This window comes from Pseudorca crassidens, chromosome 16 (assembly GCF_039906515.1).
Source record: "Pseudorca crassidens isolate mPseCra1 chromosome 16, mPseCra1.hap1, whole genome shotgun sequence".
NCBI lineage: Eukaryota > Metazoa > Chordata > Mammalia > Artiodactyla > Delphinidae > Pseudorca > Pseudorca crassidens.
Window position 1 is genome coordinate 60,771,387 of NC_090311.1, and position 21,143 is coordinate 60,792,529.

The window sequence follows — 21,143 nt, forward strand, 5'->3', positions numbered from 1 at the left end:
TTCAAGGCCCCCCGAGGCCTATGTCCCAGCCCACCTTGCCAGCAGCCCACTGCACAATCCCTGATCAGTTGCACGGGTTACTGCCTGTTCCCTCCATGTACTTACAGGTTTCTCCCTCCGGTCCTCCCTGTGGGCCACAGCCTGGCCCCCACCACCCCTCCTGAGGACCCTTTCACCATCTGATTTATACCCCAAGGCTCAGCCCTAGTCCCCCTCTCACCATAGAGTCTTTCCCGATCCTCCCAGCCCCTACTTCCCCCTTCCTCAGCTGAGCTCTGGAGCCTCACTGCCTATAGTCACCGGACCCTGGACCCACGCTGCTTCTAGTGTCTCTCTTCCCTTGGGCATTATTATCAGCCTGAAACCTAGAATGGGATTTTCTTCTGAGGTTCTCATTCACACAGCGGTCTCCAAAGGGGGACCTGCACTCCCAGGGGATACAAGATGATCCACTGGAGTGTGAGAAAATGTTAGAATCTGTTTTTATATTTGTTTGTCTCCACCTTTTAAACTTTCTACATTATTGTATATGTTTTAAAATTACATATTACATTTGCATAAACACATTTGGCCCCATGGGGCAGGGACCACGGATTCCACTTCCTGGACTCCCTGAAGTGGCCAGATATAGCTGCTTGTAAACAGCAGATGCGGACTTCCCTGGTGGCACAGTGGTTAAGAATCCACCTGCCAATGCAGGGGACACGGGTTTGATCCCTGGTCTGGGAAGATCCCACATGCGGAGCAACTAAACCCGTGCACCACAACTACTGAAGCCCACGCGCCTAAACCCCGTGAGCCACAACTGAGCCCACGTGCCACAACTACTGAGCCCGCACGCCTAGAGCCCGTGCTCCACAACAAGAGAAGCCACCGCAATGAGAAGCCCACGCACCACAACGAAAAGTAGCCCCCGCTCGCCACAACTAGAGAAAGCCCTCACGCAGCAACAAAGACCCAACGTAGCCAAAAAAATAAATAAATAAAAAATAAATTAAAAAAAACCAGTAGATGCTCAGTACATACTTCAATTATCTCAGACAGGTAGGTATGGAAAGACTTAGCAGGAGACGGAGGCACGTGTGCACGCACATATGTGTACACACATGAACAGAAATGTGACTGTGCACGTACACACACACACACACACACACACATACACACACACACACACACCCCCAGGCCAACTTGCCCTTGTGAATCTGAGTCCTTGGGGGGACTGTGTCCAGTTGAGAGAAGCTGACAGGAGACAGGAGAGGGGCCAGGAAGTGAAGAGGAACCGGGCCTGGAGCAAGGCCAGTACAGCCACGTGTGAGGAGTAATTGCAGAGAACACCCCAGGCGGGAAAACCTAATGGAATTCCTGAGCAGAGTGGGCCAGGGAAGCAGCGGTAATAAATAGAAATCCTATTAAGGTTGTGACTGCTGACGGGCAAGGGAGGTAGGGCGAGGGGAGGGGCGGGTTGGAGGCAGGCTGAGAGGGTCCTGAAGGGATGGAAGCTGCCCCATCCAGGCCCGGTCCTTGGCCTAGTGACACAGGGCATAGCTAGGCTCACGGGAGCTGCAGCCCGTGCCGGAGCCTCCTCCCTCCTGTCCCTCTTGAGCTCTCTCCCACTCGTGGCCCATGTCCATCCCTCTTAAGATTGGCTGGCCCTTGGGCAAGGGGATGCAGGTGTCCTGAACCCTCTGGAGTCTCTTTATGGCCTGGGGTCCTCTGGAAGGCACTTACACTCCTTGCAAAGAAAAGGCAGGGTCAGTATTACCCCAAAAGCAGCAATAAGACTTTTCCAAAGTCACTCATACAAGAGCCTCTACCTTTTAAATTTCCTATTTTTTGTGTGTATGTTTTAAAATGTACATACTAGGTCAGTATGATGATCATGTATATACATTTCTAAACATAGAACTATACATTGGAGGTGTGTGCGCAAACATTTTTTACAGGGTGTAGGGGGGTTGGTCCAAAAGTTTAGAGACTACTAATTTTTGCAGCCTTATTTATCCTCAGAACGTAGCAGGGGAGGCTGCAGCAATGTTTGTTTCTATGTTATAGATGGGGACCTGGGAGCCCAGTGACCCCTGGCATCCCTTCCAGGGTTGCACAGCCCGGGCCGGGTGCTGGGCTGGACGGGCATGCGTTCTGGGACTCACCTCGTCCTTGTCCACCACCTGGATAAAGAGGGGGAGGGCAAAGCCGACCTGTGCCAGCTCAGTGATGGCCACGCTGTACTCGGAGCTGTTGAACTCTGGGGCATTGTCATTGATGTCAATCACCAGGATGTTGAAGGTTGTGGTCACTGTGGCATCAGATGGGGTGCGGTCATCATTCAGCTCTGTGCCCTGCAGATAGAGGAATAAACACCCCAGGGATGAAGGTGGCCATAGTCACAATCAAAGTCATCATTTACCAGGGCTTTCTCAATGCTGGGCACTGCGCTTTACGTGAATTATCCCATCTGATCCTCACCATAATCCCAGGTGGAAGATTCTATCATTAGCATCCCTGTTTTACTGATCTCCATTACCAATGGGGAAACTGAAGCTCAGAGAGGTTAAGTAACTCGTACAAGGACACACAGACAAAGTACCAAACTCAGGCAGTGGGATTCTAGAACCAAGGGGATGAGGTGGGGTGGGGAAGACAAGATAGATTTAGGGGTTCATCTAGGGGCAAAGGGAGAGTCTTCATTCATTTGGCAAATGATGAAACTGAGGCCAAGAACATCTGTGCTAGCAGATAATCAAGAATTAATTCAGCATCTGCTATGGACTGAACACTGTGCTAGGCACCGTGAAGGTCTGGGTTGGACTCAGAAATAGATGGACTCAGACACCTGGGCACCCAGTCTCTGGGCCAGAGTCCTTGGGCCGCAAAATACCCATTCCCAGTCCCACCCCAACCTTTTGAACCAGAATCTCTGGGCAAGAGGCCCAGGACTAGGTATCTTTTACCAGCTCCCCAGGGGATTTGCATTCACAGCCAAGTGTGGGAACTCATCCTTATATTTTATATAAAGATGGAAAAGCTGAACTCAGGGTTGCACAGTGAGTTGGTGCTGGGACTAGGGAGCGGCTCTCTCCATTGGAGCTGCCTGCCTCCGTAGGAAGGGAGCAGAGACAGAAGGGGAGGCTGGGAGGGGGCCTCGGGCTTGGCTCCGGATGGGGGAAAGGCCGTGTTAGCTTGCCCTCCCCCGCTGGCCCACATGTGCACATCTGGGTAGAGAGGACAGAGGCAGTGGGCGAGTCAGGGCTAATCAATCCATCGCTGTCACAGGCCTTCTCAAGGTCAAGGAGAGCAACGAAGGGCCAGGCTGCACCATCCTTCCCATACCAACGGAAGGGCCTCCTTCCCAGAGGCCCTCTCCTCAGTCTTTGTACCATCCCCTCCTCTCAATCGAAGGCTGGGGCTGGGGAGGATCCCTGTGGCCCAGGCAGCGTCTGTACCCTAAACGGGTTTCCCAGGGAATGCCTCAGCAAGTTATTGATTTTAATTAAAACCAATCATGAGTGGCCAGGGGCTGCAGGGGGCAGGGGGCCATGGCTCCATCACACTTTCCGGGGTGGGGACCACCACAGCTCTGCCCCCTGCCCGCTGCATTGCTGTTTCTTAACCAGGTAATAGCCCCAGGGAAGCCACAAGAATTAGAAATGGGAGAAAAACCCCAGAAATGAGGTAAACCTAAGAATCTGAGTTGGCTATATTAGAACTTGAAGTCATGGGATAACAGAGAGGACCACTTGTGCCTCCTCACCCTGAAATGGGGATGAAAGTTGCAGTCCTCTGCAGTTGTTGATAAGGGCTGAGAAACGCCCAGCAGAGGGCCCCTGATGAGGCCCACATGTGAAGAGCGTTGGCCCTTCCTGACGGGGGCCCTGGGCACAAGCCCCGGGAACCAGTGCAGGGTAAGGGAACAGAAGTGACCCGCCTCCTGGACCCTCCGCCTGGGCACCGCTGGAGGCTGGCCCCACAGCGTGGGCATCCCCTCTACCCATGATGGAGGTGCCCAGCACCCACTCTCACCTTCACAGTCAGGATGAAGCCATGGCTGTACAGGGGGTTCTCCCGGTCCAGCACGCCGTTCAAGGTCAGCGCCCCGCTGATGTAATCCAGGGCAAAGATGCTGTTGGTATTTCCTGCAAGAGGGAGAATTCAGGGTGTGACTGGGGCCCCAGGCAGGTGGACAGGGGGCTGGGGCCAGGGCTCCTCTCTGGACATTAAGGACTAATCAGTAACTTAAAATGAGTGCTGGTTCCAGGAGTAGTGCAGAGAACTCTGGGGTACAAAGGAGCACATAGCCCAGGCAGCAGATGGCCCCGAATCACAGGATGAGAACATTATGCCCGTTCAGTCTTCCTCAAGGCTCTCTGACTGAGGCAAGGAGAAAGTCTTGGTTTGGTGCTTATATGTCTTTAACAGCCTGTCTAACACTTGCTTCTTTTCCTTCTTAACAGAGAGAGAGCAGGCTTCAGGCTCAGAGCCTTTCAAAGGGAGCAGTGCCCAGTGAGGACTCAGTGACTGCTATGTCTGAATATCTGTGCCGCCCCAGAATTCACATGGTGAAATCCTAACCTCCAAAGGTGATGGCATTAGCAGGTGGGGCTTTTGGGCTTAGGTCATGGAGGTGAACCCGTCCTGAAAGGGATTCTTCTCTTATAAAAGAGACCCCGCAGAGCTCCCTTGCCCCTTCCACCATATGAGGATTCAGCAAAAAGGCACCACCTGAACCAGGCGGAGGGCCGTCACCCGACCGTGCTGACACCCTGATCTCGGACTTCCAGCCTCCAGAACTGCGAGAAATAGATTTCTACTGTGTATAACCCACCTGGTCTGTGGTATTTTGTTATGGCAGCCGCAGTGGACTACGGCAGTAGCCTTGTTTTGTTCCCCTTGTGCTTATTTTTACGGTCATTTCCTATTCTATTCTGTTCTTTCTAGTCTATTCTACTTTACTCTACTTTTCTATATGGCGGTGATATAAAGTTTCCTTTCATGATAAATATAAGTTAAAAACAAAATTCAGTTTTAGAAGCATTTTTTATTAAAATTTAAACTATGTATTTAAAGTACGGCAAAACTCACACACACGGCGCTGGCTCAAAGGCCCCCCACCCCTCTCTCACCCACCAGCTTTGTCTTATGCTGCCCCACAGGTACCTGGCCCTCACAGTGGCTTCCGCAGGTTCCCCAGATCCATTCCTGCCTCCTGTCTTCCTCCCACCCAGGGCCAGCCCCTCCTCCTCCTGCTCCGGGAAGATGGTCCTAAGCTCTCTCACTTACCCCTCCGGCCCTACAGGCAGTAGTTCCTGCTCTGTTTGCTCTCCAGTTGCTTCCTCTGTGTTAATGTGCTCATTTCACCCAGCCTAAAAGATGGGGGGCTTTCACGACCGTTCCTCAAGGTACCTGGACAATGCTGGGGACACAGTGGCAAGCATGTTCCTGAAGGATGGCTGCTTCCGGCCCACCTGGGCCCCCATACTTGCCCTTGTGCCCTTCTCATCAGGCTGTGAGTTCACTGGGAAACCCTCAATTCCACTCCCCTCTCGTCCCCATTAACCAGTGTGTTGGTCCCTTCAAACACTCGCTCGCTCACTGCCATTCATTCACATATTCAGCGGTCCCCTGGACGGGTTGTCCTATGGCCAGGCCCTGTGCTTGGCGCTGTGGGGGACGCAGAGGTCACCCTGCCAGGATTTCTGACGCCGAAGCACTTACAGCCTCGTAAGGGAGCTCTGACACCCACAAGAATCAGCACCTCAGTTCACAGCAGGGAGAGGCTGTTCACACACAGGAAGGCTCAAAGAAGTAAAGCTTCATGGAGGAGGTGACATTAATTCCTTACACCACTGTCTAGCTGTGTGACCTTGGGCAACTTATCTAACCACTTTGCATCCTGGTCTCTTCATTTGTGAAATGAGGATAATAATGGATCTATCTCATAGGGTTATGAGAATTAAATGAATGAGAAAAAATATATACACATGTACAGGCTTCGAACAGTTCCCGGCACAAAATAAGTACTTGATAAATGTTGTTTGAGCTGGACCCTGGAAGACAGGCGGGATTGGGGAAGGGGGTGATGGGCACGGATTCCATAGGCGGGAACTAACATCCAAGCCTCCAACACACAAGGTGGACACCAGGATCGCCCATGGAAGCTGCTGTATCTCCCTGCTCCGCCCCTTCCCCGGCTCTAAAGGGATCCGCACACAGGCTCATATCCTCTCTTGGATTAACTAGGGCAAAAGTAGAGGGGAGACAACATCCTTCTCTAGCTTTAGACTCTGAGGCAGGGGCCGTTCTCAGCCCCTCTGTGCTGGCCGAGAAGGTGGCCCACTCCCAGCCCACTGCAGAGCTTCTCTGACGCAGGGGAGACATGGCCGCTGACAGCAGAGCCCGGCCGGGTCTCACGTCACTCTCAGAGTGTGGGCTTTGGAGACTCTGACCTGGGCCAGGCCAGGGAGCGGACGTCACTCCAGCCTCCACTTTGCCTAAGCCTGTGTCCTGCGGCCTGGGTGCCCTCCTGCGGGCTTTTGTACAGCTGCCTTTGTGAGTGGGGAGGAAAGAATCACACGGAGGCACATACATGCATGAATATAGAGGAGTTTTTTTAGCTAGGAATTCTGCTGCTGGGGAAACAAGAGGACATGTGCTTTCATCCGCTCATCATTAGCTAATCCACGCAGCAAACAATTATTGAGCTCCTACAGTGTACCTGGGACACCTTCCGGTGGAGGATGTCGCCCTCAACCAGGTATTCCCGTGACAGGGTGATCAGTGCTGAGATGGCTGAAGCATGGACAGCGCAGGGTGCTTTAGGGGCTGGGTCCTCGGGGCCCCTAAATGCTGAGCTGCAGGGCTGCCCTGAGGCAAGACCTCCAGCCGCTTGCCTCTTACACCCTCTTCCCCACCACACACACAGGCATGGGCCCCGCCTCCCCAGCACCCCTGTCCGGCATCCCATCATTCCAGAGTTTCGTATAAATTTATTCTTCCCAATAAAGGAAGCTATCAATGTTTACATGTGATTCAACTTTTATCTTTGCCAGTTTTTTCCTATAAATCATTCGCAAACCAGAAGCCTCTTGTCGAACGATGTGCTGTGGTTTTCAGTTGGGAAAATAAGGTTATCACCCCTGGCAAACTCAGTTGGGTCCCGCACTCATCACCTTTGCCCTACTCATGGCCACACTGCCCATCCCCAACTCCGAGTCTGTCCCCAGCACATAAAATACCCCTCTCCCAGCCTCGGCACCTTCTCCAACCAACCTGCAGGCAAATACCCCTCAACTGGTACAAATTCAAACTCAAGGACCCTCCCCCCAACACACACACACACACGCACGCGCGCGCACACACACACACACAAACACATTCTTTTTCACACATCTGTGTGGAGAGTTCACCTCTCAGCCTCCTGCAAAGTACGAGTGACTAACTGCCAAGACCAACAGTCAGAAAGGGTTACACCCAGGGAGCTGACAAGGCCATCTAAGTGAGTCACTGCCTCTGATATTCCTGCTGTCACCATGGCAACATGAGCACTCACTGGGATGCTGGCTTGGGCAGGGATTAGGAGGTGAGCCCTGTGCCCCAAGCAGGGCAGGTCTCATTCAAAGACCGATTGGCTGATCAGATCACTCATTCATTCCAGTTCATATCAAGCACCTACTTTGTGCAAAATGCTAGAGAATCAGCAGAGAAAAGCAGGCAAGATTCATGTCTTCAGCCTCACACGGAAGATCTTCATTCAGAATAAAATCACACTATTGAGTGTATAAGAACTTGCTAAGCTAAGGCCCCTGAAGGAAAGCAACGTGGAACAGAGAAGCAGTTATGCCCTGAGTTCCAATCATGGCTCTGCTACTAGCTAGCTGGGTCACCTTGGTCAAGTTGCATTATCTGGGCCTCAGTTTCCTCGTCAATAAAATGGGAGTAATAATAGTACCCACCCCAGAGTGTTGCTGTGAGGATTAAATGAGTTAATACAGTGTCTGGCACATAGGAACCTCTCAATAAATGTTGGTCGCCTGTCCTGCACCAAGACAGCACCATGGACCGTCTCCTCCACCCACCCCCACCCCAGGAGCCTGTGCCTAGAGCTTTTGCCCAGCGGGAGCACTAAGCCAACCCATCCTCTTGCCAGGAGAGCCTCACAACCAAGGGCCCAGATGTACAAGGTGGCAGCCCTGAGGCCAAGGCTGAGAACAAAACCCTCAGGTCCACAGGGCCTCGCACCCAGGGTTCCGGCCTCGGGGTGGGTCACCACTTCCTTGCTTCCCTCCTTTATCACCCCTCTCCCACCATCCGCCCTCCCCCGGGGGGCCGTGGGCTTGGAAACCATACACATAAGTTTCTCCGCTATCCTGGAAACTGATACCACCCTGTCAGCCCTCTGGTCTCCCAGACACTCTTTATCCAAGTCCCATGGGGACCAGGGGACTGGGGGTGCCTCACTGGGGGATGCCTTTCACCTGTTCAGCCCCCACTGCTGAGCAGAAGGGCAGCTGCTTTCCCTGGGTCGACAGGTGCTGTCCTAGGGGATGTACCTGGCAGGGGAGGGGTCCTTGCAGGGAGTGAGGCTGCACCTTGAGCACCCTAAGACTTCTGGGAACTGGTGACTTAAAGCGTTCACACAAGGGAAGAAGCAGGTCATTCCTAGCTCTGCTGGTTCTCTTATGGGACAGCCACATCCGCCAGGAGCTTCAGGCATCGAGACCTCTTCATATTTGCAAGAGGGAGGTTGAGAAGATGTGAATGAAGTCTGCAATAGCACAAAAGGCTGCTGAAGGGAAGTCACAGCCCTCTTCCCCTGTTTATTAAAAAAATAGTAGCTACAGTTTGTTGAACACTTTTCCCTGTGCCAGGCACTGAGCTAAGATGTTTGCACAATTATATTACTCAGTCTTCACAATAACTTTAGAAGAAGACACCCTGTGTTACATGTGAGGAAGCAGGCTCAGAGAAGTTAAATAACTTGTTCAAGGTCACACAGCTGGTGAGTGGCTGGCCTGGAGTGAGATTTACGCCTCTCTTTTTCTCCCTGCAGGTGTTTGCCCTACACACAGGTTTGCACCCACTCTGTACCTGGCCCGGTGCTAAGGGACAAGGAATAGGGTGAGACAAATAAGAGACTGTCATCCTTCATAGAATGAGGTGGCAAATAATTTGCTTTTTTCTCAAGGGGGAGCCCCAGTTAAAAACTCTACGTTCTGAAAAGTTCTAGGTAAATTCCTCATAAAATGATAGAGTTTTATGTAGCAGCAGAACGTCCACGTGGCGATGTCCTCCAAGAGCTGGAGGGGAGGGGTGGATGGGGACTCGAGTGGGAAGACAGGGGCTGTCAGCACAAAGGTGGTGACATAGATAAGGCACTGGCAAGCCGGCCTTTAGGGCAGACCTATGGCTCCAGTGAGGATGCACAGGAAAATGTAGATAGAAGAGCAGTGGCTGGGCTTCCCTGGTGGCGCAGTGGTTGAGAGTCAGCCTGCCGATGCAGGGGACACGGGTTCGTGCCCCGGTCCGGGAAGATCCCACATGCCACGGAGCGGCTGGGCCCGTGAGCCGTGGCCGCTGAGCCTGCGCGTCCGGAGCCTGTGCTCCACAACGGGAGAGGCCACAACAGTGAGAGGTCCGCGTGCCGCAAAAAAAAAAAAAAGAAAAGAAAGAAAGGCAGTGGTCAGAGAGGCAGATGGGAAACCAGTATAGAGCCAGGTGCCCAGAGGTGGGCGAAGGGGAAGTTCTGAGAAAGAGATGGTTGACAGGGTCAAACCGTGCCGAGAGAGGCTCAGGATAAGGAAGATGTGGCTAAGGTCCCCCATTTGGATCTTCAGATGCCCCTGGAGGTCAGACTGTGAGATACAGTGGCTGAGGGGGGCCCTGGGGACTGTTAGTACAGGCGCTGCTGCCGGGAGTTTGGTGTAATAAACAGGGAGAGAGGCTGAGTGGCGGCTAGAGGGCGCAGCAGAGTCAAGCAAAGGGCTTCTGTTTCATAGATGGTCGAAGGCAGAGGGAGAGGGAAACTAGATTTGGAGGGTGTGAAGGTGAGGGTAGACGGTCAGACTCGGAGACAAGGCGGGTGGCTCTCTTTGGGCCTTGAGGGCTCACCCTCCCACCTCCTCCTTCCTTCAAGGCTAGCAGGCTCTCTCCTTCCCCAGGCGCCCCTCCTCCCGGCCCCTGCCAAATCTCATCACTCCCACACCTTGTCCCCTTGTTATCTCGCCCGGCAGCATCTTGACCCATTGCAGAGCTGCGTCTGGGCGAAAAGCAGTTTAGTGAGTGGCTGATGGTGCGTGTGGGAACACAGCCTGATGACTTTCAATTGCTTTGTCTGCTCCGCTGGGCTGACAGCAACCCACTCTTGCTGCCCCCAAGTTAAAGGAAAACCCATGGCTCCCACCTTGGTCCTGTCTGTTCTTAAGGTCCATTACCAATGTCACCAGCCTCAGGAAGCCAGTCCTGGAGGTTGCGGCCTCTCTCACTCCACTGAGCCCCAGAGCTGGGCTGGCACCCTCAGAATAGCCCTGTGCTGTGGGACCTCCCTGGTTCTCACATCCAGAGACCCAGTGTCGCCTCAAGGGTAAGGGCTAGGGTGTCATGCGTCCGTCCCCATGGTACCCAGAACAATGCTCATTCCCTATCTGTTGGATGGCCTGAAGGTTCTTGGCCCCCCGTAGGGTTAGGAAGGGTCAATGAGCACACACTAGGTGTGGGCATACTCTGGGTCTGGCCATGCTGGGCCATGCGGTTGAGAAAAGAAGAAAAAAAAGCCATGCTTATGAGGAGCTCATGATCTAGTTGGTCTTCTGGGCCCAAGTAACGTTCCACTCAAATGCTAGTTGCTGAATGGATGAGAGGACTAGTGGGACCCTGATCCCTCACCTGGCCTCTGACTCGCTTACCCGGCCCTCCCCAGGGCCAGGGCCAGGGATCCTCCCCAGAGAAGTGAGCAGAACTGGGATATGTACCCCCTTCCCCCTGGTGCTCCCTCTTTCAGCCGTAGTCTCTGCCTGGAGTCTGTTACATCAGCACCCTAGTGAAGACTGCCTACTGTGCGTGAACTCGAAGGATGCAGAAAAGACCTAAGCACCAACAACAGATCTGCCAGTTAGCCGCTGTGAGACCTCCTGCAAACTGTGAATTCCTTTGAGCCAAACCCCTCATCTGTAAAGTGTGGATAACAGCTCCCACCTCACGGGACTGTGTGAGGATCAGGCGTGATCATGTATGTGAAGCACCTGCAGTGGTGCCTGTCTTGGTTCCCATCCCTTCTTTCCCTGCTATGCCTGTTTTCTGAATACAAGAATTGGACCAGGTTAGCCCCAACTATGGCCCATCTTATCCAGAATGAGTCAGGAGGGGCCCTCCCCACAATATCCACCATGCATTGTGCCTGGCGCTGTGCAAAGGTTTTTTTTGTATGTTTATATAGGATGTTACAAAAAACGTGAGTGAACTTTTTGGCCAGCCCAATACATTTCAATTTTCACAAAGCTCCCATGAGACAGGTACAATTATCCCCATTTTCCAGATGAAAAAACTAAGGCACAGAGAATAACTGGTCCTAGGGCAGAGCAAGGGGTGTAACAAGGAGTTAAACTCAGCTCTCACTAAGCTAAAGAGCTCCTGTCCTACCCAGAGGCCCCTGCATTCCCCCTGCCCCCTCCCAGGGGTAGTTGTTAAACAGCAACGTGTGTGCCGTATATGCCGCCCGGGCCAGTGGGACAAGCTGGGCTGCAGTCCCATCACTGTCCAGTGGAGCCACATAATTCTGACTGGTACAGACTGTATCACTGCATAATGAAAATTGGGAGTCAGCCTGAGATATGGGCTTTGGGCAAGATATCTTATGAATTAAAAATTGTTACTTAGCTGCCTGCTGACAAAGGGGGCCAAGTCCCGGGTGGCACCTGGGCTGGGCTGCATTGAACAGCTCTGAGACCAACATATGGCAACCAGCGGTGTGGGTTACCTTGGCTTTCTATCAGAGAAGGAGTTGCAGGCTGAGAGCTTGCCGCCCCTCCTAAGGACCATCAGGGAGGGGGCAGATTAGGCCTAGCCCCTCTGCAAAGCTTTCCCTGAAGCTGCCTGGAATGCTCACCCTGCAGATCTCTGTGGGTGCCTTGTCTGCATTCAGGTCTCAGCTCAAAGGTGGTGGCGACCTTTGAGGGGGCCTCAAAGGAGCCCCCTCTAGTCACCCCACCATCCTACTCTCACCCTCATCACTCTCTTCTCCCTCATCCTGTTTTATTTCCTTCAAGCCACTTCTACTTTCTGAACATCTCTTTTCATCTGTTAATGTGTTTGCTTACTGCCTGTCCCCCCACACTGGAATACAAGCCCTGGGAGTGCAGGGAGCGGTTTCTCCCAGTGCCCCTGCTGATACACAGTAGGTGCTCCACGAAGGCTTTGGACCGATGCACGGGCTGCAGCACGGGTGTCAGGGCACCATTCTGAGGCTAGCGTACAAGGTTACAGGACAGAATGGTACCAGGGTGACTTATAATGTCACACATCACAGAGACCATAACTGCACCAGGGCTATGAGGAGGAGTCAGCCAATTAGCAATTCCACCTGGGACTATCACACCCACCCTACCACAGTGACACATTTGTTTGAGCTGAGTGCATCTTGTTAATTACAGTTATTACCGACCAGTCCTGGAAAGACGATCTTTGAGCCCCCGGCAAGCAGGTGGGAATTGCAGTCCGCTTGTCTTATAGGCGTTTCACCAGAACGACAGTTTTCATTAAGCTCAAGTACACCAATAAATGATCACCTCTCGTAATAAGACCACAGACTGGACTCTGACTAATCTGGGTCCAAGTTATGAAACATTAACCTGAGTAGCCAAGGATAGTAAAGCGTATTATGCTAGGGTTGCTAAGGGTCAAGCCAGGCCCCCTCACCTACAGCAGCATCCAGCGCCCCACCTATAGGGAGAGGCGGCCCCTGGTCCTCTAACGACACTTCAATGGGGATCAGCAAGACATTGCCAGGGGCCAGGGCTGCTATCAGAATCTCCTGATTTCCTGAAAAACCTTTACTCTGTAACCAGGCAAATTTCTCCAAAGGGAATAAGCATGGATGTGCCCACAGGTGCAGCTCCCAGGATTTTCACCGTGGTGCTGTTTACTGAGGAAAACTGGGAACAACCTCAATGTCCAACAATAGGAATTAATTACGTTATGATATGAAATTCGGTCATCCACTAAAAATAATGCTGCAAGGAGAAGTTTGTGACTTGAAAGATACATGTTTGACATTTTCCCCCCAAAGGAGTCATAAAATAGCATAGTTCCGTAAGACACATTTTTTGTTGTTGCTTAAAAAATATACATATATAGAAAAAGGAATGAAATGTTGACAAAATGTTAACAAAAATGACCTCTGGGGCTTCCCTGGTGGTGCAGTGGTTGAGAGTCTGCCTGCCAATGCAGGGGACACGGGTTCGGGCCCCGGTCCGGGAAGATCCCACATGCCGCGGAGCGGCTGGGCCCGTGAGCCATGACTACTGAGCCTGCGCGTCCAGAGCCTGTGCTCTGCAACGGGAGAGGCCACAACAGTGAGAGGACCGCGTACCGCAAAAAAAAAAAAAAGATCTCTGAGTAGTGATGTGAGAGCAGTGTTTCTCAACCTCAGCTTCCCATGACATTTGGGCTGGATAATTCTTTCCTGTGGGAGACTGCTCCATGCATTGTGGGGTGGCTAGCAGCATCCTTACCCTCTAGCCACTAGAAACCAGCAGCACCCCTTCTCCCAGATGTGACAACCAATAAATCTTCAGACCATTGCCAAATGTTCCCTGCAGTGAGGGTTGAGGGGGCCAAAATCATTCCTGGTTGAGAACCATTGTTCTAGAGCCATTTCAATGTTTCCTTTTTTTTTTTTTTTTTTCTTTTGTGGTACGCGGGCCTCTCACTGTTGTGGCCTCTCCCGTTGCGGAGCACAGGCTCCGGAAGCGCAGGCTCAGCGGCCATGGCTCACGGGCCCAGCCACTCCGCGGCATGTGGGATCTTCCCGGACCGGGGCACGAACCCGTGTCCCCTGCATCGGCAGGCGGACTCTCAACCACTGCACCACCAGAGAAGCCCCAGTGTTTCCTTTTTGATTTATGTGAATTATACTTGTAAAAACAATTAATATAAGTACCTTAAAGAGTAATCCCCAAAGTTCTAGAACTCGATAGTGGTGATGGGTGTACGACATTGTGAGTACATGTGATGCCACTTTAAAGTGGTAAATTTTATGTTATGTATATTTACCACCAAAAACCCCCCAATATTTGATGATGTGTGTCTATGTGTTCTAAGTTGGTGCTAGATGTGGGCTGAGTCGGAAACGGATTCACTTTAATGAGTAATTCTTTCTCTACCTGGGTTACCACCATGACTGACAATAATTTGCTGAATTTAATCTCCCTGAGGACGGGGACCTTTCCCACCATGGTCACTGCTACCTCAGCCGGATGAAGGAAGGGATTTACTCAAAGAGGAGCTTGCAAGGTACTGGAGAGTCTGAATAGCAAAAGATAAGGTCTCTGCACCCGGGTGGCATCGATCTAGGTGAGGAAGCTCACAGCGCCTGGGGCAGGGGATCCTCCGCCAGGCCTTAGAGGGCTGGATTTGGGTCAGTATGGAGAGGGGGAGGGCATTCTGAGCAAAGGGCTGGAGGGGACAATCAATTCCAAAGTGGGGAGCCATGGGACAAGCAGAGTTCACATGAAGCGGTGTCAGGAGTGGCTGATGCCAGGAGGTAGGACCCTTGAATGCTGGGGAAGTAGTTTGGATTTTTGTCCACAGCCGTGGGGAGGCCCTGGAGGCAGGAAGCCCTGTTGGTGATGAGAGCATGGACTGGGTGATGGCAGTGAGTAAAGGAGCAATAACCAGGGCCACTTACTGTGGGTTCTGAGCACTTCCCATGTATTGGTCAATTACTCGTCATGGCAACTCCACATGCCAGGTGGCATCAACATCATCATCATTGTTATTCCCATTTTATAGGTGAGAAAATCAAGGCACAGAGAAATTAAGTGATTTGCCTAAAGTCACACTACCAGTAAGTGGCAGAACCAGGATTCAAGTCTGCCTAACTCCAGAGCCTGGAAGCTTAGTTCACACACCAGGCTGCCCCCAAGAGATAGGGACGATGCATGCTTCTGCCCATTGGCAGAGCAATTCTGAGCTCCCTGAATTCTCAAGACACCCTGCAAGGCCAGCACTGCTATCAGAGGAGTTAACTGAGGCTCCGTCAGGGAAGTGACGTGTCCAAGAACACCTGGGTACTTAGTGACCAGGCTGGCATTAGAACCTGGGTCTTTTGGGTCTCAAATGGTCCTCCTAGCTGCCGTGGTTTCTCCTGGGTGGGGCTGGTGCTCCCTTGGCTCTGGGGGCCAGAGACTGGCCAGGAGAAGAACAAGGTGAGGAGAAGGGAAAAAAGGCCGACTTGCTCACTTGACTGGAGGCTGGTTACCTCCAGGACCCCGGGCAGGTGGGCCCAGAACACCCATGCCCAGCCTCAGCAGGAGCCCCTCCTTGGGCCAAGAGTGGGCGCTGAGGTGCACTGGGTCCCCGGACTGGCCCACATAATTCACCTGAGGCTTGGCGTTCAAGAGAGCGCCAGGGCTCTGGGAGATTTACAGGCTCTGATAAAGCCATCTCAGCCTGCGCATAAGAAGCGTTTGATATTTGATGATCTGAAAGGCCTTGTCCCAAAGCGGGAGTGCGAGGGGGGAAGGAGGAGGGTTTTCTTAAGAAAACAAAGAGGACAGTGATCAGATGCCCAAAGAGAAGGAAGCACAAAGGCGGGTATGTGCTGTCACCTTGCTGAGGCCATCACCCCCACCTCCAGCACCCCTGCACGGATCCAGCACTGAGACATGGGAAAGGCAGGCCCAGGGGACGCGGCTTCTTGGGGAGTGGGGCACCAGAGACCACCTACCACACTATAAGGCCTCTCTAATGAGGCACGGGGTGGGGGTGGGTGATGGATAATGCCCCCAGGGAACCCACCATCTAAGGGGGAAGACTGGCCACCCTGAGGGAAGGACAAAGCGTATATATAAAGAAGCTGACAGAAGAACTCATAAAGGACCTGACTAGATGCACGCTTGTGGGCTTGTGGTCCTCTCTGAGCCTCAGTTTCCTCATTGGGGGGTGAGAATACCTGTCCTATTCACTTGGCTGTTTGGAGGTTCAGTGGGATAAGGGATCAGAAAATGCTTTACAAACTGGAAAGTGCTGAGCCTATGCTGGGTATGTGTCAAGGATAGTGAACCTGGTGGCTGGGGCAGGTGGAACTAAGCAGTGCCTGGAATTGAATGATGTTAAACAAGAAAGACTGGCGAAGAGGGGCAGGGTGGGGTGCAACGCCAGCTGTCGCTGCACACTGAACTTGGTGGAAGAGGAGGTTCGGCACTCCTGAACCTTCCCTTCCAATCCTATTTCCCAGGGTCTAACCTCTTCCTCTAAATGCTGCTTGTTCAGTTCCTTGTCTTGCCATCATTGTGACTGGGAAAAATGTCGGCATCGGAGAGCGCTGAGTTCGAATCCTAGCTCTGCTACTTCCACCCATGTGACTCTGGGCAAGTGAGCTCACCTCTATGAGCCGCAGTTTCCTCACCTGCCAGATAGGGATGATAATAATAGGAGGTGCCTCCTGTGGTGGCTGGGAGGATTCAATGAGACGACAAGCACGGAGCTGGCACAGAGCAATGCTCCCTGAATCCCCACGTCCCCTCAGCTCCCCTGCCACTTTCCTTCCCTGAATGCTGATCCCACAGCTGCCCCTCCTTCAGCCCCAAGTGCCGCAAGTTCCGGAGTGAATGACTTTCAAATCTAGGAAGGAGAGCCCATCACACACACCTTGAGCTGGGTAATTTATGAATCAAATTGTGCTCCGTCAGGGCTCCGCGGCCCAGAAATAGATGTGGTCGGACGAGGTTCAGGGAGCCAGCCTCAGACACAGTTATCTTCATAGAAACTGGCTACCAACTGGCAGAAGCGGCCCAGACAACTGACCTTGAGGGGCTCCCTGAGGGCTGAGAAGCCCCCCTCAGTCTGGTCCCTGAGTCCTGAAGAGAGGAGGGAGGTCTGCCTGGGTTCAGGAGGATAGCTGGTGATCTCGGGCAAGTTACTTTACCTCTCTGGGCCTCAGGGTCCTCTCCTGTTTAAAAGAGAGGGGGCTTTTCTATGGCAGCGGTTTTCAAATTTCTTTGTTTTAGTAGCAATCCTTTAATCAGACAAAATCTTCCCCAGAATCCCAGTATATAAAACAACCCAAACCAGAGCTAGCTGCCCTGGCTGAAGCAGATGGGGGCGCTCTGCTGGAGTCCAGCACACTCGGCACCTCCATGACCCCCAAAAGGGGCCCTGAGGGATGGGGTTGGGGGCTGGGGATTCAGGGAACCTGGAAGTCCCCACGGACTCTTGCAGTTTTAGGAGTCCACGGTTGTCTATGAGCGCTTAGCGAAGGATGCATGGCCTGACATACCACCTGGGTTACCCGAAGACCAATAAGCGCTGACCAGGCAGGTGAGGTAAGGTGTTCAGAGGATCAATATTTTTTCATCTGGGTCAGATCTTTTTGAAAAGGGCAGATGTTGTAGTGCCTAGGACCAGGGCTAAAATCTCAGCATCATTCCTCATAAGCTGTGTGACTGTGGGCAAGTTACCTACCCTCTCTGGGTTTTAGTTTCCTTGGCTGTTAAAGGGGACGGGTAATAGTTGTCTCATGGAGCTGATGGGAAGACGCAAGCAGGTAATGCATCTATTTAGTTCAGCACACAGTAAGTGCTCAGTAAATGTTAGTTGTTACAAATTCTTTTGGAGAAGGAAGGAAACTCAGCCCTCGACACATCCTTTGCAGCTTAATCCTCATCGATTACTAAACTGAGGTGAGAGGTAAAAATAATTTGTCCCAAGTCACATGGCTGGTAAGTGGTTGAGCTGAAATTTGAACCTACAGCATTTGATGGCAAAGCCTGTGTTTTCTCTCCTACTCCTCCCTAGAATCACTGCTTCTAGAAGGCCCCACCAGGAAAGCTCCAGATGGTGCCAGGCTCAGTTTCCTGATGTCGGAGGGTTTTCCAGCATCTGGTCAGTGACTCAGAATGTGACATCAAAGCAGATGTTTCTGATCAGGGAATGATGAGGGGGGCAGGGGGGAAAACGACAGATTTACTTAAGTACAAAACCCACTTGACAATGTGGAAAACAAATATTGTGTTCTGCTGAATATAAGTCAAAATCATCATGAAAAAATGGCAAATTCATCCTTCAGGGCAGGAGCCCCCATTGTGAAAACTGGAAGGTTGGGGTTTCCCAGAGGGTGTCCCCGGGAACTCTGATGCCTGGGGTATAGGAAAGGCCAACTTTTTAAAAGTTCTGTGGTCAAATACATTTGGGAAATGCTGAATAGGCACCTTCGCTGCAGGACTTGTTAGAGCCTTTAACGGGCTAACGTGGCTTGTAACGTGCCAGGACAAGGATGCTGTGATGCGGCGTCTTTCCAACTTATTTGGCTACGGAATCCTTTTCGCAAAGGCTCTCTTGAGGAGTGGTATGGGAAACCCACTGCCCTCCGGTGGGCTCTCTGAGCATGAAAGGTAGATGTGTCCAGCGTCAGAGATGGAAGATGCTTAGCGCCCACCAGGTCCAAACTTCTTCTCCCCCTGTGGAACTGAGGGTCAGAGATGGTGAGTAACTTGGCTAACATCACACAGCAAGTTAGAGGCAGAGCTGGCACCAGACGGGTCAACCTCAAGTCTGGCTCAAGTCTGGGCACCCGTCCAGGACACAGATGTGGATCCCAGACCAGGGGTGGGTTCCTTAGCAGTTTTGGGACCATACTTAAAAAAATAAAAAAACCTTTCTACTATGGAAAATTTCAAAGATAAACAATGCAGAGAGAAGAGCACAACGAAGCCCTGTGTACCCATCACCCAGAGTCAACAATTATCAACATTTTGCCAATTTTCCTTCTTTTAAACTCACCCCTCCCCCCGGCACTGGCGTTATTAGAGCCAATTCCAGTTCATTCTTAAATACTGTATATGTCTCTGATGAGGACTTCAATGTGGACAGACACGCCACTATCACATGAAACAAAGCCGATGATTCCTTAATGTCACCCAAGACGGGCCATATGCGAGTTGGGGGCCATTTCTGAGGTTGATGTTAGGGTGAGAGGTGTTAACCCTTGCTCCCCAGAGACCCAGCCTCCGAGATCACTGAAAATGAAAGAAAAGGTCCTTTTAACAATACCTGTCATGTTCCATTTCTTAAGAACGAAAAGAAGAAAAAAAGATCAGAAGTAAATACGGTAAAATGTCAACAAATGTTATCTGGGTGGTGAATGTATGGAGGCGTGTTATGTCCGTTTCCGTACTTTTCTAAATATTCAATATTTCACATTTGCCGGTGATCCTGGCCCTGCTTCTCTGATGAAGGCCAGGGGTCCTGGACTGGGGCGTGTGTGTGTGTGTGCGTGTGTGGTGCGTGGGGGGAGTGGGGTGGGTGACCATGTCATCCTCCTGGCAGCCTGGATTCCAGAATGCCCGCATCCTCCCAGCGTGAGCATCGGCCCCAGATGTCTCATTATGTCTCCAGGCCCTGGTCCCTTGCGCCACACCGAGTGGATGTTCAGAATGCTTGATGAGTGAGCCCAGCCAGACAGGGAGGGGCGTCCCGAGACATTTCCGTTCCCTTGGCTCAGACAGGCAGGAACTTCTGCTGAGCAAGCAAGAAACAGGAAGAAGAGCGATTTCCTTGCCTTTTTGGCCAGGGAGGACGATCAGCCCCCAAGATCTGTGCGAGGCCTTTGATCACTTTTTTGAAATAGAAAGGCCACAGGTCAGAGTTCAGGGTACTTCCCACTGGGCCACCCTCAGGATGCATGGCCTGGGGTCCTTCTCGATTAGAGGGGCTAGCCTGGGCTACAGACTCCTGCTTCCTTGGCAGGAGGGCAGTTTCTCTGGGGTGCTCCCAGCACAGCTGAAGGGATGGGTACCCTATGGTACCCCCACTCCAAGCTCTGTGAATGGATACTTCTGCGGGGCGGGGAGGGGAAGCAAAGGATCCAGCTGAAGACAGATGGCATCTTTTGGGGATGTTTTGCAAGCTTGAGACTCTCAGGGCCCATGGAAAAGAGGAAGTAAACCCTTGTTTGTGAAGGAAGCTCCTGGCACTGCCCCTGGCACCAAGCAGAGCCTCAGAGCCCAAACACCCTTCATCCCAGGCCAGACGGAGGGCAGTCTTTGACCTTCGGCCCCCTCCAACCTCTGCCCAGATGTGCCCACTCTCCCTCCCGGCAATGCCAGCTGTGGCAGCCCCAGCCTGCAGCTCCCCTGTCCGAAGATAACTTATGGCTTTAATTACCGAGAGCTGGGTGTGAGTGTCTGGAAGGAGCCAGCCCCACCAGGCTTGGTTCCTGTCGACAAGGGGCTGCCAAGTTGGCGAGGGCAGTCCTGCGTGCTGCCACACTGTCCCCCCCTCTCTGGGCGGTGACAAGGTCCTCCCTTCCCTTCTGGGGTGCCTGCAGCCTGCCCACCTGCTCTGAGGGTGGGGTGGGGGAGCATGGATGCAGTGGGGCGTGTGGGCAGAGCGGCTCTGAGGCCAGCCCCTGAGAGAGCTTTGTCTAGAGAGTCGTGGGAAGATGCAGGAGGGATGAGCTGGGGTAGGGAAGAGCAGGCGAGGCCCGGGGGACTCAGAACAATGACCAGGCCCTCCCGAGGGAGAAGGGCTCCCAAAGAGGCTGGGGTGGTGTGGAAGAGTTGCGAGCGGCTGGACAGACAGATGGATGCAGCCAAGATGGTTCGCATGACGAACCCTCCAGATTGTCTTTCACCTGGCCACCCCAGTGGGCTTCCAGCTGGTCTCCCTGCTTCTCCTCTTGCCCCCTCTCCAGCCCATTCTCCAGCCAGCACATCTTTCAAAAGCCTGATGCAGATCAACTTACTCCACTGCAGTGTCTTCCCAGTGCAAATGGAATAACCCAACTCCTCGGCCTGGTCTGCAAGCCCCTGAATGATCAGTCCCTGTCCAGCTCTCTGACCGCACTTGCTTCTCCTAATCCTCTACTCTCCACTACACTGAAGCCTCATCCGACCTCTTTTTCCAGTTTCCTGTTTCTTAAATGTACACAGCTT

At 52.4% G+C, this 21,143-nt stretch overlaps 1 protein-coding gene across 1 annotated transcript in view; it reads right to left on the minus strand.

Moving 5' to 3' along the window:
• Nucleotides 1-21,143, minus strand: part of CDH23 (cadherin related 23) — a 393,201-nt gene that overhangs the window by 218,090 nt on the left and 153,968 nt on the right. The window contains exons 9-10 of the mRNA XM_067710644.1: nt 4,021-4,133; nt 2,151-2,339 (exon numbers count right to left, since the gene is read on the minus strand). Coding sequence (XP_067566745.1) covers nt 2,151-2,339; nt 4,021-4,133 — 302 coding nt within the window. The remainder of the gene's footprint in view (nt 1-2,150; nt 2,340-4,020; nt 4,134-21,143) is intronic.